This window comes from Myotis nattereri (assembly GCF_964212035.1).
Source record: "Myotis nattereri genome assembly, chromosome: 10".
Lineage (NCBI taxonomy): Eukaryota > Metazoa > Chordata > Mammalia > Chiroptera > Vespertilionidae > Myotis > Myotis nattereri.
Genome location: NC_138085.1, coordinates 76,513,811 through 76,531,351, shown reverse-complemented (window position 1 = coordinate 76,531,351; position 17,541 = coordinate 76,513,811). Strand labels below are relative to the sequence as shown.

Here is a 17,541-nt window from a genome sequence, read left to right as displayed (position 1 = left end):
GGCGCGGTCACGGGACCTGCCGGCGCCGGCGTCGCCGCGCCCCGCCCCGCGCGCACGGCCGACTCCTGCTCTCGCCCGCCCCCTGGTGGCCATCGCGCTGGACCAGAGGCGACGTTCAATTACGGACCTTTCTGATAATCCGGCCCTGCACCCCCAATGAATATACAAACAAGTGGAGCAACAAATCAGTGTTTCTCTCTCCCTCTAAAATCAATTTAAAAAAATAAAAAAGTTATCTTCAGCTCGTCAGAGGCTGGGACCTTGCAGTCCTTAGTCAGATCCAGGCTACTGTCTGTCCTCTGCTATCTCGGGGTTGTTGATTATCCAGGGGAAAGCCTAGGTCCCTGAAGGGGATATATATATATATATATATATATATATATATATATATATATATATATATATATATATATAGAGAGAGAGAGAGAGAGAGAGAGAGAGAGAGAGAGAGAGCGCTATGATTTCCAGAGCTGGGATTTAAACTTAAATTTAATCAAGGTCATAAGGACCCTTGGTTTGCTGGTGTCACTCATAGGAGTTCCCAGAATGTCCTGGTTCAAAGAGAAATTATCTGGTCTCCCTGCCTTGGGGAGAGTGTTGGGGGAACAATGCCACCAGTGCTCATGTCCCTAGAGATGCTCAGAGAGATGCTAGGAGGGTCAAATGGGGGAACATATAACCCAGCAAACAAGATAAACTAGACCCCTGTGTGTGTGTGTGTGTGTGTGTGTGTGTGTGTGTGTGTGTGTGTTGGGGGGGGGGGGGCGGCAGCTAAAGAAACAACAGCCTGACTCCAGAGGCCTTCCAGTGGCTCTCCTGGAGGAGGCTAACAGGGAGTTCTCAACAAAAACTGAAAAAACAACAACTGTCTTTCTTCTGCTAAAAAAAAAAAGTTATTTTGCCACGTGTTAAAAAGGCGAGGCAGACTTTATTCAAGACTATTGCAATAGGAGAGAGCTGAGGCTCAACTCTGAGCCCGGCAGGGACACGTGGGGATTTACAGCCACGGAGCAGGGAGAGGACCAGGGGAGGAAAATTCCTGGAGGGGACACCAGGGGAGGGGGAGTCTTGCTAAAGGAGCCTGGCAGGCATCTGCTGAAGACAGGCCAAGGACTCAGATGTCGAGGAACCTGGTCAGAGATCCAAGCTGATCAGATATCCAGGCTGGGGGATTCTTTCTAAAGTTGACTCAGCATCATATTTGCAGAGTGGCCCAGGCAGGACAAAGTGTGTGTGGGGCGGGGGGTGGGGAGGGGTGGAGAGAAGGCGGGAGGTCAAGGTCTAGTGGAGAAGGTGCTCAGAGGAGTCTACACTTTGCCAAGGAGTCTGTCACCCAAAGCTTCCCTCTCACAGAGCTGCTCACACTCTCGCCCTCTCTGTGTGCAGTCCCCTCTCCGGGTACCCTCCTGCTCAGGTCCTCCCTTCCTAAGGACACCCCCTCCCAGAGCGGCTCCCCACACTCTGGGAAGAGTAGGTAGGGCTTCTGCTTGACTGTATTTCCCCAAAGAACCAGCCTCCCTTTCCCACCCCACCGCCCTGGAACTCAGATCCACAAACTTCCCACTTCTTTGCAACCACCTGTAAAATACTCAGCCCAGGGCCTGGCACAAAGAGACATTTAGCCAGTGTGTTTGTGTTGTTCTGATGTTTAGCAACTAAGCAGACAAGACTCTGCTCTGTTTCTTCTCCTAGTTGGACTCCACCACAAAGCTACTCTTCTCTCTCTCTCTCTCTCTCTCTCTCTCTCTCTCTCTCTCTCGGCTTTCTTGGTCGGCTGCCTCTTGCATGCCCCCACTGGGGATGGAGCCCACAACCCGGGCATGTGCCCTTGACTGGAATCAAACCTGGGACCCTTTAGTCCACAGGCTGACGCTCTATCCACTGAGCAAAACCAGCCAGGGCTCTCTCATGGCTCACTCATTCATTCATTCATACATTCAATAATACCCGCTGATCTGGGCCTCTCTCCAGGCCCGTGGAGGCTCTGGGCGTCTCAGTGAGAGGACCCTCCTGCCCTGTGCTCGCAGTGTGTCGGTGGACCTGCTGCCTCCAGGTCCCTGTCCTGCCCCTTCTGCCTCCTTCCCTCCGTGGGCTCACTCGCTGTGCCTGGCATGCCTCTGATGGCTGCCGTTGGGGCCACAGCTGGATCAGGGCAAGAGGGTTTAGAGGTAGAGGATGCAGGGTATGACAGACGCTCTCATATGGACTCACCTCACCATGGGATGAGAAGCCGAGACCCTGACTCCTGCCAAAGTGGCTCCGGAACGGAAAAGCTGAGTCTGTAAACCTGGCCCGGGAAACATGCAGACCCTCTGCCCTTCCCGCCTTCCCTCCATGGAAAGCCCCAGAGATGCACAACAGAAGCTGGGGTGTAGTGGGAGCACACATTACCAGTGACCAGCAGATGGCAGTGTCCGCCAGCCCTCTGCATTTGTCCCAAACAGAGGGCTCAGAGAGGTCCCCTGTGGAACTTCTGGGAAAGAACCCACCCTGCTCCCTTCTCTGTCCCCTCCCCTCCCCCATGCAAAGGCCCAGAGCCCAATGGCAGGTCAAGCCAGTGGCAGGTCAAGCCAGTGGCCCTGAGCCTGGCTGCAGCCCACTGGGTGTAGATGCCAGAGCTGTTGCCGGGGGTAACCTGGAGCAGGGCAGCCCTGGGAAATTCCTCAGAGCCCAAGGAAACCCAGCCCCAGCATCAGACAGGAAGTCGAGCCAGAGCACTGCTGGAATCTTCCCGCACCTGTGGCCCAGGCAGCCCATCTAGGCCTTTCTGGGGGAGACATTTGCAGCACCTCTTGGCTGAGTGGAGATCAGTACCACCAGGTGTAGTGAGGGCCAGCAGGCAGCTGCCTCTGCAGGTAACATCACCACCTTCCCTCTCCTGCCCTCCCAGCGATACCTTCCTCAGGGCAGAGCTCCAGCCTAACCCTCTCTCCAGCTCTGAGTCACAAAGGCCAGGGGCCATGGTAGGTCCAGACCGAGGGCAGGCTCCTGGCCGGGTGCCTGGCAGCGGCCCCATGCCCACATGGCCTCCACCTCTCACAGGTGAACCGTCGGTGGACATTTGATTGTCAGCCTCACTGTGCATTTGAGGATCTAAAGCTAGTTAGGGCTAAGGGACTTGCAGTGAGGTTAGAGGCAGGATTTGAATTCTGGTCTCTTTAAAAATATCTATTTGTATTGATGTCAGAGAGAAAGGGAGAGGGACAGAGAGATGGAAACATCAATAATGAGAGAGAATCATTGACTGGCTGCCTCCTGCACCCCCCACACTGGGGATCGAGGCGGCAACCCAGCCATGTGCCCTGACCGGGAATTGAACCGTGACTTCCTGGTTCATAGGTCAACGCTCAACCACTGAGTCACGCCAGCTGGGCGAATTCGGGTCTCTTGACTCTCAGGAGCACCAACCAGTCATGGCCAGGGAGCACATGTTCTGTCTTCTGAAATAATGCTTTTTTGCAGGGACCCCGCACACCCCAAAAGTGGACAAGGCAGAGGCTGAGTCCTCATTACGCCTTGTCTACAGGGCGCCCAGGGCAGAGCTGTGGTGAGACCTTCTGTGCTGCCTGGAGAACAAAGGAACAGGAGCGCAGAGGGGACCCGCCATCCCAGGAGGCTGTGATGCCCAGTAACAGCGTCTGATCACTTGCCCACCTTGGGGACCTGGCTTCCTTATAACCTTGCACACATCTGTCTCTAAGGGATGTCCTTGTGCTCAGGGCATCAGACATGAGGGACTGGGGTTGGGATGTGGCTTGAAGCTGAGTAGACTGTCCCTGCAGCTGACCCAAGTCCTGGTGCCTGAAGGTCACCACAAGGTAACCAGCCGGCAGAATCCAAGACTAACTTCCCAAGGGGCTTGAACTCATGTTCCAGACGCGTGTTTCCAGGTGGCATGTAAATCCCCGCTGCGAAGTTGCCTGGGAGATGCTGTGGCTCTCCTGGGTCTGCTAAGACAAAACATGGTCACGTTCAGAGCTATTAGAAGGCCGCCTGGGGTTGGGGCGCCCTGTCCCCGCAAGCACTGCCTGGGTAGAAGTTTGCTACAATTCAGGCATGGCATGGAGGTTGGCCTAGACCCATGGTCAGCAAACTCATTAGTCACCAGAGCCAAATGTCAACAGTACAACGATTGAAATTTCTTCTGAGAGCCAAATTTTTTAAACTTAAACTATATAGGTAGGTACATTGTTATTAACTTAATTAAGGTCCTCCTAAGGCTTAGGAAGAGCCACACTCAAGGGGCCAAAGAGCCGCATGTGGCTCTTGAGCCGTAGTTTGCCGACCACGGGGCTAGGCCCTTATCTTCTTGCCTCAACTTGAATATGACTTACAGAGAGGCATTTTCTTGAAAATTCTAATAAATTACCACTTCCCTCCTCTACCGGTTCTCTGCTGTTCCAATTATAATCCCTGCTACAATTCAGAAAGGGAGACATGGTCTGACAAATTCATCATTAGGTGATTTTGTCTTTGTGCAAGGGTCATGGAGTGTACTTACACAAACCTAGATGGTATAACCTGCTGTATACCTAGGCTCGTGGTCGGCAAACAGCGGCTCGCGAGCCACATGCGGCTCTTTGGCCCCTTCAGTGCAGCTCTTCCACAAAATACCAATTGAAACTTCGTGGCCCATGCGCAGAAGTTGGTATTTTGTGGAAGAGCCACACTCAAGGGGCCAAAGAGCCGCACATGGCTCGCGAGCCGCAGTTTGCCGACCACTGCAAACTGCATTTTGTCTAGGCCCTAGACAACCCCAAAGTTTCTTCCAGATCCTGGGATCCTGTGTCCTGAATCAAAGACCAAATCCTCAGAGAAAGCAAACAGCTTCTGCAGGGGAGGGATGAGCAGCAAAAGTGTTCTCCGAGGTAAGGACCTGGGGTGAGAATGTGGGGACCAGCCCTCCCCACCTCAGTCAAGAAACACCCCCAACCCCACTCCCTCTCCCTGTGGCTTTCCTCCTCTTCCCCTGTTGGAGCCAAACTCACCTCCTCTCTCTGAGACAGCAGGAGTCTGGGATTCTGGAGGTTGGGGGTGGTCATTAGACCGATGCAGGATGAAGTTAGAACTCCGGTGCCAGTTTGCTCCCAGCCTTCTCGAAACTTCTTGCACCTGCCTCTGGGCTCCTCAACAGCTGCCCAGTGACTGCTGGGGCAACACAGAGGCCAGAGGAATTTCCCTTCAAAATGCGCTGAGCAGCAGGTCGAGCACAACGTGCAGGTCTCCCTCCTGCCTGCCCCCCTCCCCCACCACCAAAGGCCCCTGCAGCCCCCAAGAGGAAGCCCCACGCTGAGCCTTGATGAGCCCGACCAGTGGTGGTGACTCCAGCAGGGACACCTGTGGCGATGCTCTCTGACCAGTCTTGGCCATCCCGGTTCTACGCCACCCTTGCTGCCCAGACCTTCCCAACCTCATCTCACGCCTTTCTTCTCCGCCCACCTGATGGGCGTGGGGTCTGCGAGGAGTGACCCTCACCAGGCCTCTCCTGCCCGTCCTGTGCCCCTGTTTCCCAGTGGCCTTGTCTCCACCGTGGCCGGGATGGGCCAGGAGTTCGCTCGGGAGGGAGCGGCTGATGCAAGGGAACTGTGTCAGAGTGCAACGCGTCGGTGAGAGTGGCACCCGCACCTCCCGTGGCTTTGGGTCCTGAGACATCGCGTTGACGCTCATCCCCCACTCCAAGTGACCGTGATGCCCCGCCCCCGCCTAGATTTCCAGTTCGGGGGGCAAATGCAATTTTCAAGGAAAAGGACGCACCTGCCCCGCTTCGGGCGTCCGCTGGGCTCAGCCCCTCCGTCTGCCTAACAGCAGCCCCTCATTCCGCCGGAGGCTCCCGCACTCAGGGGAGTTCCGGCTGCCGGTGGGGCTGAGCCACACCCGCCTACGACCACCCTCCCCTGCTCCTGCCCCTGAGTCTTGGCCTCAGGAACTGCCCCTGCCGGCTACGGACACAAATGCCCTGCGCCCGAGAGAGTGCGCTCCTGGGAGCCACCGCCGCTGGGCGCCCCCTCCAGCAACCCGGCTCCCAGCGAGCGACAACCGCTGCGGGGGTGGGAGGGCGGGGGGAGGACAAGTACAGAGGCACCCTCCCCCTGGGGGTCTTCGCGCCCACCGGCTTCTGGCTGCACCCCAATATACCCGGTGGCCCTTTCCCGTTAGCCAGACCCTAGAGGGCTGGCAGGAGGTCATCACTGTCAACGCACTGAGAACTTGGGGCGCCACTCCTGAGCGGGAGTCTCCTGTCACCCCGGCGCTGCCTTCGTCATTCCTGTGCTCTTTGGAGATCTGCGCTCCAGCTTAAGCGCACGTCCCGCGCCCAAACCTTTGCTCGCCGAGCGTCATTCCGCATCCTTCTGTCTTTCCCGCCTGCCCGTCCAGCTGCTCGCTCTTCCTTACGGGTCCCCTTCCCTGCTCCGGCCGCCGGCTCCGGTCTTCGGGGCTGTGGCAGGCGCGGGGCACAGCCGAACTGGTTAGCAAAAAACGCGCCTTCGCGGCCGCCCCGCGCGACCCCGTGGCCTCTCTGTGCGCCTTGGCCACGGGCTCTCGGCACCGACGGGCGGGGCCGGGCCGTTCCGCCGCCCCAGCCTCTGGCGCCCTGGCGCTCGAGGAATCGAGCGGGGAGGGCGGGCGGCTCTCCGCAGGGGAGTGGGAGGAAGCCGGGTGGGGGCGGGTGCCGAGGTTCCCGGAGTCCCCAAACCCGGGGGGCGCGTTTGGCTCGGGTGCGGCGCGGGCGGAGGGGGAGCGGGGTCCCCAGGCCGCGGGGCAGGGAGGCGGGGCCTGGTTTCGTGCGGAAGGCCCTGGCCGGCGTCCCCTGCGGGTCCAGAGTCGGGGCGCCGCGATCCGGTGCGGGGTGGGGACGCGGTGGGAGGCTCCTGCCCCGGACTCCGCGTCAGGCGGGAGTGGGGGGCGCGGCGCGGCCACGAGAGCGTTCAGCAGGGGGCGCTGCTCCGGGCGTCGGCGGGGGTGGGGTGGGGTGGGGTGGGAGGGGGCGCTGCTCGCCGCGCACACGTCCCCCATTATTAAACACTATGTTCAAAAGGCGCCGGGGGACTTCCCGGAGCCACGGAGCTCGCGCCGCCCGCCCGCCCGGCCCACGGAGCCCATGGACCTGAGCGCGGCCGCCGCGCTGTGCCTCTGGCTGCTGAGCGCCTGCCGCCCCCGCGACGGGCTCGAAGCCGCCGCGGTGCTGCGAGTGGCGGGGGCAGGGCCGGCCGAGGGCCCGGGGGGCGGCGGCGGCGGCGGCGGGCGCACCCTCGTCGCGGCTGCGGGCGCCTCTGCTGCCCCGGCCGCCGCGGCTCCCGGGGCCCGCGCCTCGCGCCGCGCCGCCGGCTCCGGCTTCAGGAACGGCTCGGTGGTGCCGCACCAGTTCATGATGTCGCTTTACCGGAGCCTGGCCGGGAGGGCTCCGGCCGGGGCCGCCGCCGCCTCCTCCGCGGGCTCTGGCCGCCACGGCCGCGCGGACACCATCACCGGCTTCGCGGACCAGGCGACCCCAGGTACTCGCGCCTCTGCTACGCCCGTCCATCCCGTCCCGTCCCGTCTCGCTGGAGACCGCCGCCGGCGCCGTGCCCCTGCGCCATTCCATCCCGGGGCGGCCTGGCCCAGCCTCAGGTGTTAGAAACTTCGCCCGGGCCCATGCTCCCAACCTGCGGCGCCGGGATCGTGGCGAGAGACGCGGAAGCTCCCGGCCGGCCGCGGAGGGCTGGGTCCATCCCTCTGGGTTGCCCTGGCCCGGCGGCCGGCGGCCCCCTCGAGGAGGCAGGCAGGCCGAGCGGGAGACCCGGAGAACCCGGAGGAGGGGTCTGGCTGAGAGGGACTGCCTAGAGGTAGCGGCGGTGGCCGCTTCTTCTTCGTTGGCAGCAACCTAGGAGCAGCTCCCAGTCTCTCGGGGGCTGTACGAATTGGGGGTAACTCAGGGGCATGCGAGAGAGAGGCAGGCATCAGACCAAAGCAAATGGCCCTGGAGAGGCAGGCGGCATCACCAGGTACACAGAGGCCCTTCTCTGCCGCGTCTGGGTGCAGGTGTGTGGCTGTGGGTTCCCGTGCTGGGCCCCTGGGCCCGCTGGTGGTCCCGGACTCCGAAGGGCCCAGCGGTGGGGCAGGAATGCAGGCCTCTCTAGGACCAAGCACCCCACCTCCCTCCCTCCCTCCCAGGCTCTCCAAAGGTAGGACGGGGTGAGGCCGTGGTGATTGCTGTGTCATCTGGATTTTATTAATCTCTATTGATGTCATTAAAGCAGATAGATAGGGGAGATTTAAGTAATTTCAGCCTTAATTCTAAACAGCCAGAGACCCAGCATAAAAGGCAGGAGGGAAGGGAAGGCAAATGGGGCTGGAAAGCAAGTATTGGCCCTGGCTGGGAGCAGTGACCAAGTCACCCACCCTGCCCAACACACACACACACACACACACACACACACACACACACACACACACAGAGACGGCTTTACTTTGGGTGCAGGGACAGCTTGGGCCCAATGGCCCTGTAGTCTGGGGAGAACTTTCAAGCATCCTCTCAGGGCCTGGCGGGCGCCCAGGACTGGAGGCTCCGGTCCTCATCGGAAGGCTGGGTCCTGGCGTACAGGCCCAGGGAAGCCCCAGCCCCAAGGCTGCTGTGTGGGCTCCCTATTAGGGGAGAGCTGGGGTGTGCAGGGCCCTAGGCTGGCAGAATCACCAGACCCTCTTTCTTTGGTTGTTGGGCGTGCCTCAGCCTCAGCCAAATCCTTTCCTGGGCCGCCAGCTTGGCTGTTAAGGCAGGTAAGGCGGCCTGTCCTTCCTCCCTCTGGAGGGAAGGGCTGCAGTGGCAGCACCTTGAAGCAGGGAGAGGCTGTAGGGCAAGGTCAGAGAAAGTGCTCCAGAGCCAGCCCTGGGGAGAAAGCATGCCGGGGTGTGTGTGTGTGTGTTGGGGGGGGGGAGTATTTGCCCATTGACTCTCCTGCCTCCCTCTCCATCCTGAGCTCCAACGTAAAGCTGGGCTTCTTGAGGCCACTCAGGAAGCCACTGGCAGCGCCCACACCTCGGACCTCAAGAGCCCAGGGCCTGGCCACGGTGGTTGGTGAGCAAACATGTCCACTGGTGGGGAGTCTGCACCGTCTCTGTGTTTGGGGCAAAACGAAACCAGATGACCCCCTTCAAAGGGAGCTCCTTATCTGCTGCTTGGTGGAATGTCAACGTTTTTTTTTTCTGAGCCCCCAAAGACAAGAGTGAATAGGACAAGAAATAAAATTCGGAAGCCCGAGATAAGTCATAGCGGAGAGAAAGAGTAAGCCAGCGAAGGGACGGGGTCCTGGAGGCGAGAGACCTCCAGTAGCCCATTGCCCTCACTGCAAGGCAGTGGTCACGCTGCCCACACCCTTCTGATAAGGCCCCTGGTGCCCTTTTGCGGCCTTCCCGCCTCCATCGGAGGTGGAGGGAACACTGGGAGAAGCTGAGCATGGAGCTCCGCATCGCGACCCGCAGCGTTGGGGCCGGATCCGGGTCTGTTTTCCGTGGGCGAAGCGAGGAGGCTGGGCGCACTAGAGGGACTCTGGAGCCCTGCTGACGCGTCCCCTCCGGACGAATCTGCCTGGGAGCCGGCTGGACCGTTCAGACCGGCCTGAGGGGGTGAAGGGGCAGTTTTCTGGGGACAGGAATTATCCGTTTCGTGCAGCCGGGACACCGCGGCTCCTGTAGGTGCTTAGCAGAGCAAACAGGAGCGGTCCCGTATCGCTCGGGCTCCCGGGCAAACCGTCTTCGGGCCTTGGGAGGGGCGCACTACTTCCGAGGCGTCCACCAGGCCTACGTCCGCCACCAGCAGAGAAAGTCTGGCCTCCGACTTAGTCCCCGCGAGCCCGTGGCTCTGGGGCAGGCGGCGGTCCTGTAGTCTTGGTCTAGGCTGGGGGGGTGGGGGTGCGCTCCTGGCCGCGCCGCTCAGCAGTAAGTGGATGCGCGCGGGTTGTCGCGGTGGAGGGCCTTTTGGCTCCATGAAAGTCGGACTTCCTTTCCCCTGGACCCGGCTGGCAGCTGCGGGCTGGGGCCGAGACATGGGGGCGGGCGCCGGCTCCCGCGGGCCTCACTCCCGTCTCTGGGTCCGGCCCTTTGCAGTTAGGCGGCCCCGCGGCCAGGAGTGCGAACTGCGTTCACAGGCGGCTCTTTCTCTGTGTCTCTGCCCGTCCCCTGCAGACGAATCGGCAGCCGAGACCGGCCAGAGGTTCCTGTTCGACCTGTCCAGCCTGGCCGACGCGGACGAGGTGGTGGGCGCGGAGCTGCGCGTGCTGCGCCGCGAGCCCCCGGAGCACGGCCGCGGCCCGCCGGTGCCCCCGCCGCTGCTGCAGCTGTCCACGTGCCCCGACGCCGCGCGCGCGCCGAGCCTGCTGCACTCTCGGGCCGCCGAGCCCCTGAGCGGGGAGCGCTGGGAGGTGTTCGACGTGGCGGACGCCGTCCGGAGCCACCGCCGGGAGCCGCGCGCCCCCCGCACGTTCTGCCTGTGGTTGCGCGCGGCGGCGGGTCCGGCGCGGGGGCCGCTGGCGCTGGGACGCCTGGGCTTCGGCGCTCGCGGCGGCGGCGGCGGCGCGGCGGCGGAGGATCGCGCGCTGCTGGTGGTGTCCTCCCGCACGCAGAGAAAGGAGAGCCTGTTCCGAGAGATCCGCGCCCAGGCCCGCACCCTCGGGGCCGCGCCGGCCGCCGGACAGCCGCCGGACCCGGGACCCGGCGCCGGGGCGCTGACTGCTGTCCTTGGCGGTCGCAGGAGGCGGCGGACCGCGCTGGCTGGGGCCCGGGCTGCGCCGGGCGGCGGCGGCGGCGGCGGCGGGGGCGCGGGCCGAGGCCACGGGCGCCGGGGCCGGACCCGCTGTAGCCGCAAGCCGTTGCACGTGGACTTTAAGGAGCTGGGCTGGGATGACTGGATCATCGCGCCGCTGGACTACCAAGCGTACCACTGCGAGGGCGTCTGCGACTTCCCGCTGCGCTCGCACCTCGAGCCCACCAACCACGCCATCATCCAGACGCTGCTCAACTCCATGGCGCCCGACGCGGCGCCGGCCTCCTGCTGCGTGCCCGCGCGCCTCAGCCCCATCAGCATCCTCTACATCGACGCCGCCAACAACGTGGTCTACAAGCAATACGAGGACATGGTGGTGGAGGCGTGCGGCTGCAGGTAGCTGGCGGGCCGGGCCGGGCGGGGAGGGGGCAGCCGCGCCGCCGAGGACCCCCTGCTGAAGAGCAGCTGAGGGCTGGGCCTGGCGCCGAGGGCGGGTGCCGGTCGGTCGGACTCTGGCCCCGCGCCCGCACGGAGGAGAGAACGCGCAGGTCCACACTCACACCCACAGCTCGTTTACTCACGCACCCATTTACCGTGACTGCACCGGAAAGCCCGGGGTGGAGATGACCGCGCTAGGGATGTCACAGCCACGCGCACTCGGTGAACAGGTTACCGATGCACCCGCTGCCTCCCCTGGGGAGAGGCTGGCGTTTGTGTTCATGTTAAACAACAGACACGAAATCAGGTAGGAACAGGCTAGGGAATTGCTGGCTCCAGAATGGGTGAACTAAAGGGGTACCTGCTTCAGTTTTATCTCACCCCTTTATGTTTCTGGCTGGGTGGCCGGTTCTGGGGGTGTGGGGCCCGGGGTCCGCAGGGTCCTTTCTGAAGGGCTGGGGCACGCCGAGGCCAGCCCTTCTGGGGAGCAGCAGCTGCAAAGGCCTTCCCTCTTCTCTTTGACTTTTAAGGTGGAAGGTGTCCCCTCCGTTTTGACCGGGAGCGTTTGTCAGAGCACCTGGTGGGCCCTCCTAGAACTCTGCCAAGGCCGGCGCCCTCTCTCTCTTTAAAAACCAGTTCCTGTTGGGAATGATCTAGAAAGCAGAAAAGATATTCTTCTTTGGAAGGGAGAGTGAAATAGGGGAGAGGTTTTAAACGGCAAGTCTGATCTGATCTGAAAGGGGTGAGGTGCATCTGCAGCTCCTGAGCTGCCAGGGGTGGTGGCTGTGCCTTGGGGGGCTTCCAGGGGGCGGCTAGTGCAGTGTCTGGGAATGGGGGTGGGAGAAAGCCATGGCTTTCCCTAGAAACCTGCCAGGAGGTTTTCCTAGGGATCTGTGAGGAGGTGCTTAGGACTGGAAAGAGGCAGGGCCGCCCTGGGCGGGCTCCTGCCCAGGATTCTGGGAGCAGGCGCAGCCCCTCCACCACGCTTACTCAGAGTGGGGACATGTGCTTGTGCTTAGCTATCGTGCCTGTGTCGGCTTTTACACGCTGTCACCGTGTTGTTGCTGTAGTTTTTGGCAGATGTGATAGTAACGGGAAGTGAAGCCACACAAAGGTGCTTTTGTGAGCATCCAACTCCCCGAAACCCGGTGGTTCAGAGCAGGAGGAAGGTCCCCGCCGTCCTGGCTCTGTCCTGGGGCATTTGCAGGGGGGCTGCTGTGGCCCCTTCGGGAGGTTCGGGCCTTGGTGTGGGGAGCAGAGGCGGAAGTCTATCCCCCAGGCCCTGATTTTGCCACAAAGCGTCTTGCAGATGGTAGAAGGTCTGTCCACATAAAAGGGTAGCTCACACACGACAGCCTTCATAGTTTCAGCTCTGCCTGGGAGGCCTCTGTGGCTGTGTAAATGGTGGGCGGAGGGGAGAGAAATAAGTTGGGGTCCATCTGTCTAGGGCTGGGAGGGCTGCTTTGAAACTCACCGCAGCTCCTGAGTGCGCCTGTTTAAGGCTGTGCTGGGTGTTCGTATTTAGGGTCCCTGAGAGGATTCATTCTACCCTTCTTGTTTTGGGTGCTGAGGTCCAGGAACAATTATACACATTTTCATTCTCAGTGATTCCATTCTTACGGGGGTGGGGGGGGGGGAGAGAGAGAGAGAGAGAGATGAAAGATTTAGATACAGCTGATTTAAGGGCCCCACCCGAGTCTTTTTTATCCTGTAAAATTCCCCCAAAGGAAAAGAAACACATTTATAATGTGAATTTCTATGCTGTGGCTATGTGGGTAGCTATAAATAACCAGAAAATTCAAGTTTCTTCAGGTTAAAATCCCAACACCCCCCCCACCCCCCAAGTGGCTGCTACACTTCACGTCCCTCCCGTTGCAGTGGCTGGGCCTAGATAGCCCTGTTACGTGTATGGATTTTTGCCAGAGAAGCCCCACTCCTTTGCAAACTCTGATTTTAATAACGATTGCTCCGATACCTGTCATGTGAAGACTAAAAGCTGTAATGTTAGAGGTTTTAGAAAGGGAGCTAATGAGAAACTAGAGCTAAATATTATCCTGAAGCAATTCTAGGGGACTTACTATCTTTGGACAAAAGCAAACATTTAGATATTTCTTCAGGGACTAGAAAAAAATGTGGGAGAAGAAATTAGGATTTAGCCTGAGCTTTCTGTGGCAGGAAAAACTCCATGTTCTCCATTTCCTTCTGACGATCTCCTTCTACCACGACCTACGTGATACGGGGGAGTGGTCTTCGTGCATCTGGAGCCCAGGTTGCACCTGGGGAGGGGTGGCGGGTGCTGTCCGTGGCCAGTGACAGTTCCTTCGTGGCCCCGATGCCTTCAGTGTGCTCTTTGCTCACCACACAAAAGGAATGCCTCCTGGGTCTCCCCTGGAGCCGCCTCGAACCACAGGGACCACCCGTGTCCCGCGGCAGCTCTGCTCCGCCCCCGGTGTCTCTGAGTTAAACGTAGGTGAATGGAGAGGATGTGCTTCGCCATAGAAATGACAGAAGGGCCGCCATGTGTGGAGGCAGCCGGTTGTGGCTGCTGAGATCTGATCAGACCAGCTTTGACAAGGTGTGGAGAAGGGGTTCTGCCAGGACAGTTGGTAATGCCCTGGACTGCCTGCCCACCTGTCTTCTAGGCAGGGGGGGCGCCACTGGTGGGTGAGCTGGCTGCTGGCAAGCAGGGTAGTGTGTCAGGACTGTGAGTAAAGGCAGCCCCCCTCACCGCAGTATTCCTCCTGCAGTAAGTGGAGTTTTCCATGTTGTTGGGGAGAACTGTGCGCTCCTGTTGAGATCATCTGAACCACTCTTCCTGCTAGAGAGGAAGGCTGGGCAGCCCAGCTTGGCCTGAGGGGCTGGTGCATCCGCCAGACACTGACACGGTCTGGTCACTGCTGCTGGAAACCAGGCTCCAGGAGGAAGGGAGACCCCTACACTGGCAGGCAGCTATGCCCACCGATGCCCAACGCTTCCCCGGCTGAATGCTGGCTTTCCAAGCACTGGGGCTGGGTCCTGCGAGAGCGTGGCGGGCTGTGTCCCCTTGGCTTGGGGACGCCTTCAGCGTGCACACGCCATCCTTCACCTCACCGTCCTGGCATTTTCTGCCTCATGTGGCATGGGCAAGAGAGGCTGGGTGATTGTGTGACAGTGGAGCCACGCCCACCAAACCCCGTGCAGTGACTTCTCCACGACAGTCTCCAGGTGTTGGCAGGAATGGGAACCTCGCTCAGTGCCGGAGAGAGTACTGACCACCCTGTGGGTGTAGTCGGAGGAGGGTTCAGATCCTACAAATCATGGGTCCAGTTTGCAGCTCCATTCACTCAGGGCAGAAAAGAGCTGGGGATTGCAGCCTGACTTTCTCCTTAGAGCAGGGAGAAAAACGGACGCTTGCCCAGAGCCGCTTGTGCCCAGAAAAAGGCAGACTCTTACCCTGCTTGAATCTGGTCTCCAGGAAATCCCGTGAAGGGGACAGCACCACAGCTGCCTCTGGCCACCAAAGTCATGGGAGGCAGGGGGAGCCCTGCTGATTCCCGGGAGCAGCTGTCAGCGGGGATGCAGACCTTCCCCAGGTGGGAAGCAGTGCCCTGTCAGTGGGCTGCGGGCCAGGGGCCTCAAGTGGCTGCCAGGGGGCCTGGCGGATGGACGGAGCTCTGGAAAGCAGCGGTGGGTCCAGGGAGGGCAGGGCCTGCAGTGTCCTCTCAGAAAGTGTCAGGGTTGGGAAGGAAGGAGTCAGCAGACACGTAAACCCAGCAGTTAGAAAAGGTGGGGAGTGAGCGCGTGAGCGAGAAGTGATGGATCCCTCCGAGGGTATCTGAGTGGCACCACAGTCCGGCCTTCTGTGGGCTTCGTGTGCCCCGGGGTGAACTGCCCTACAGCCACCTGCCCGTTCAGGGCTCCACAAGGCACTTCCTGAGAGGTCTAGACAAGCCGTGGGCAGTCTCCTCCCTGCGCCGAGCGTCAGCTCAGTGCCATGGTTCTTGGGAAAGGTCCCCTTCTGACCCCAGCCCTCTCACACCATCACAGCTCTTGCTGCGTTGACTTCCATCCGGAGGCAAGGCCGGCGCCGGGAGGCCAGGACCTCAGGGGTGGGGCTCAGCTCACCAAAGCCAGGACCTTTCCTGTGTCCCTGCTGAGGGGCACTGCCAACCCAGCCCAAGTTTCCCTGTGCTCACGGAGCGATGGGCAGAGCCACCCTCGGGCTGGGATTGTCCTGGGACCACGTCCTGGGAAGGCTCCGCCTGCTGCTGATGCCTCCCCGGGCAGCAGAAGGAAGAATGGGCTGTGCCTCGTTGGCAGCCCAGACAGGGACCTGGTCTGTCCCAGAGCCCCTGGGCCAGGCAAGCCAGCCCCTCAAAGGGTGGACTGCTCCACCAGGTCCCCAGCAGGTCCCCAGCCCATGGCCATGTCTGGGCCAGCTTGTCAGGGAGTGAACCAGGCAGGGGCAGGTATCAGAGGGCTCCTCCTTCTCTCCTGCCTGATGGCCTGGAAATGGGGGCGGAGTTTAACCTGAAGAAACCCTAGAAGGGGGAAGCGAAAAGATGCTGTTTCTAAGTTCTCAGGCAGCTGGGCCTTCTGGCCAGTCAGGCTGGAGCAGGCTCCTCCATTTGTGCTGGACTCTCATCCGTGCCCAGAGCGTGGGGCTGCACAAGCAGGTAACCCCAGGGAGGCTTCAGGTGAGAGAAGTCTGTTCTTCCCAGTGGCCTCCTGGGAGGATGGGGCTGCAGGGAGAGGGTCGGAGGTTGGCCTCCATCATCTGTGGGGGTGATTGAAGGCTTGGCGTCTGCCCTGTGGGCTTCATTCATTCAGGGGTGTTTTCCGCTCATGTTCACACAACCAGCTTCACCATAATCACTGGTGCCGGGTCGACAGCGGGCCTGGGACGCGGCCGTAGACTCACTCTCCTGGCCAGGAAAAGTTCCGGTTGGTGCTTTGTGGCAGCAGCAGTAGTTTCAGCAGAGCCACCTGGGACGGTGCAATTGCAGGGCGTGAGGTCATTGAGAATTAGTTTGCATTTCAGGTCAGGTTTATACTTAAAAGTGCATGGTCTGTGGGCGATGGTTGGCTTCCTCCTGCCGTGCACACCTCCCGGAGCAGTCCTTCTGGCCCTCCCTGCGTCTGTCCTGGCAGAAGAAAGGGCTGCCTTTTCCCACATGCACCCCGTCCAACGGCAAGAGGGCCGCAGAGTTCAGGCCTCTCCCCGCCAGGTGCTGCTGCAGGCGGGTGAGTGTTGGCAAAATGGCCCAGCGGGCTGGTGTCTGAAGCACAGTTTGCACTCTTTGTTTTCTTTGCCTGACACATTTCCTTCTGCGGAAACTTTTTATCCTTTTTTCCTAACGGGACATGAAGTAAGTTGTCTAGAAAAGCAAGGAAAAGCTTCTGACAGTGGAATCCCAGCGCCGTTAGGCCTGCCGGTGCGGACCTTCCAGGAGGCGGCCAGCTGCTCGCTTTGGCATTTCTGTGCTCATCCACCTTTTGGGCGCTGGCACACAGGCGCGTGGCGAGGCAGGGGCTGGAGCTTTGGCCAGGCTGGCGGTGGGCCAGGGGCTCTTTTCTTCGCAGGATGATCTGCGCTGTTCTACTGACCTGCGGTGGCAACCACCACACCCAGGCAGTTGCTCCATCGTGAAACAGGGTGAGGTGCTTGTTCTGGGTCGAGACCCTACTCAGACATCTGTCGGCCAGCATCTAGGGCCCCTGCAGAACCTTCCAGGGCTGAGGTGTGCTCGTGGCTGACAAACACCAGGCTCCCTGTGAGGCTTATTTATAGGAGTCCTGCTGATTAGAGGTAAACACGCCGATCCAAGTGCGCGGGCTGCATGTCCCTCGAGGATGCTCCCAGGGCTACTGGCTGGGAAGGGCAGCACCCAGGCCAGCGAGCTGGTGGTTTGGGGAAATTGCACACAATTTGTACCTGTTATATGTACTGTCCTACCATCGAGCCTGGCTTTGCTCAGACCTCACACATGTGGGCAGTCCTCACCTGCATTTGTCAGTGGGTCAGTGAGTCTGAAAAGCAGAGACAAGGTGTTTTGAAGGGCTTTTCCTTGTCTGCATGCTTGTCTCTGAGTGACTGAAGGCTGCCAAGGGCAGAGAAAGATACCCGTGTCCGTGTCTGAGTTTCTCCCGTAGCTCGGGGCAGCAGCTTGGCTTGAGGTGAGCAGGCGGCTTGAGGAAGGGGTGCGCCCACGAGCAGGGCTTATTTCTTGGCAACTTATATTTCTGGGTCAGGACCTGTCAGAGTCAGAGCAAAGGCAGCCACTCAGCATTCTGTTTAGAAAATGGTGATCCAGCAGCAAGCAAGCTGGGGATAAAGCGTGTCTGGCCGGGCAGTACTCCAGGGTGCCGGGCCAGGCACAGAGACGCTG

General features: G+C 60.4%; 1 protein-coding gene across 2 annotated transcripts; it reads left to right on the top strand.

Annotated features, from left to right (window-relative positions):
* Positions 1–7,099: 7,099 nt before the first annotated feature.
* On the top strand, positions 7,100–11,135 carry GDF7 (growth differentiation factor 7; the record flags this gene model as incomplete). Of its 2 annotated transcripts, none has more annotated exons than XM_081100495.1 (2): positions 7,100–7,493; positions 10,171–11,135. In XM_081100495.1, 2 exons carry the CDS (start codon positions 7,100–7,102, stop codon positions 11,133–11,135), a joined length of 1,359 nt encoding a protein of 452 aa, XP_080956621.1. The 2 variants fall into 2 exon arrangements, with proteins under 2 accessions (XP_080956621.1, XP_080956620.1); XM_081100494.1 differs by having other exon boundaries at positions 10,159–11,135.
* Positions 11,136–17,541: the final 6,406 nt, after the last annotated feature.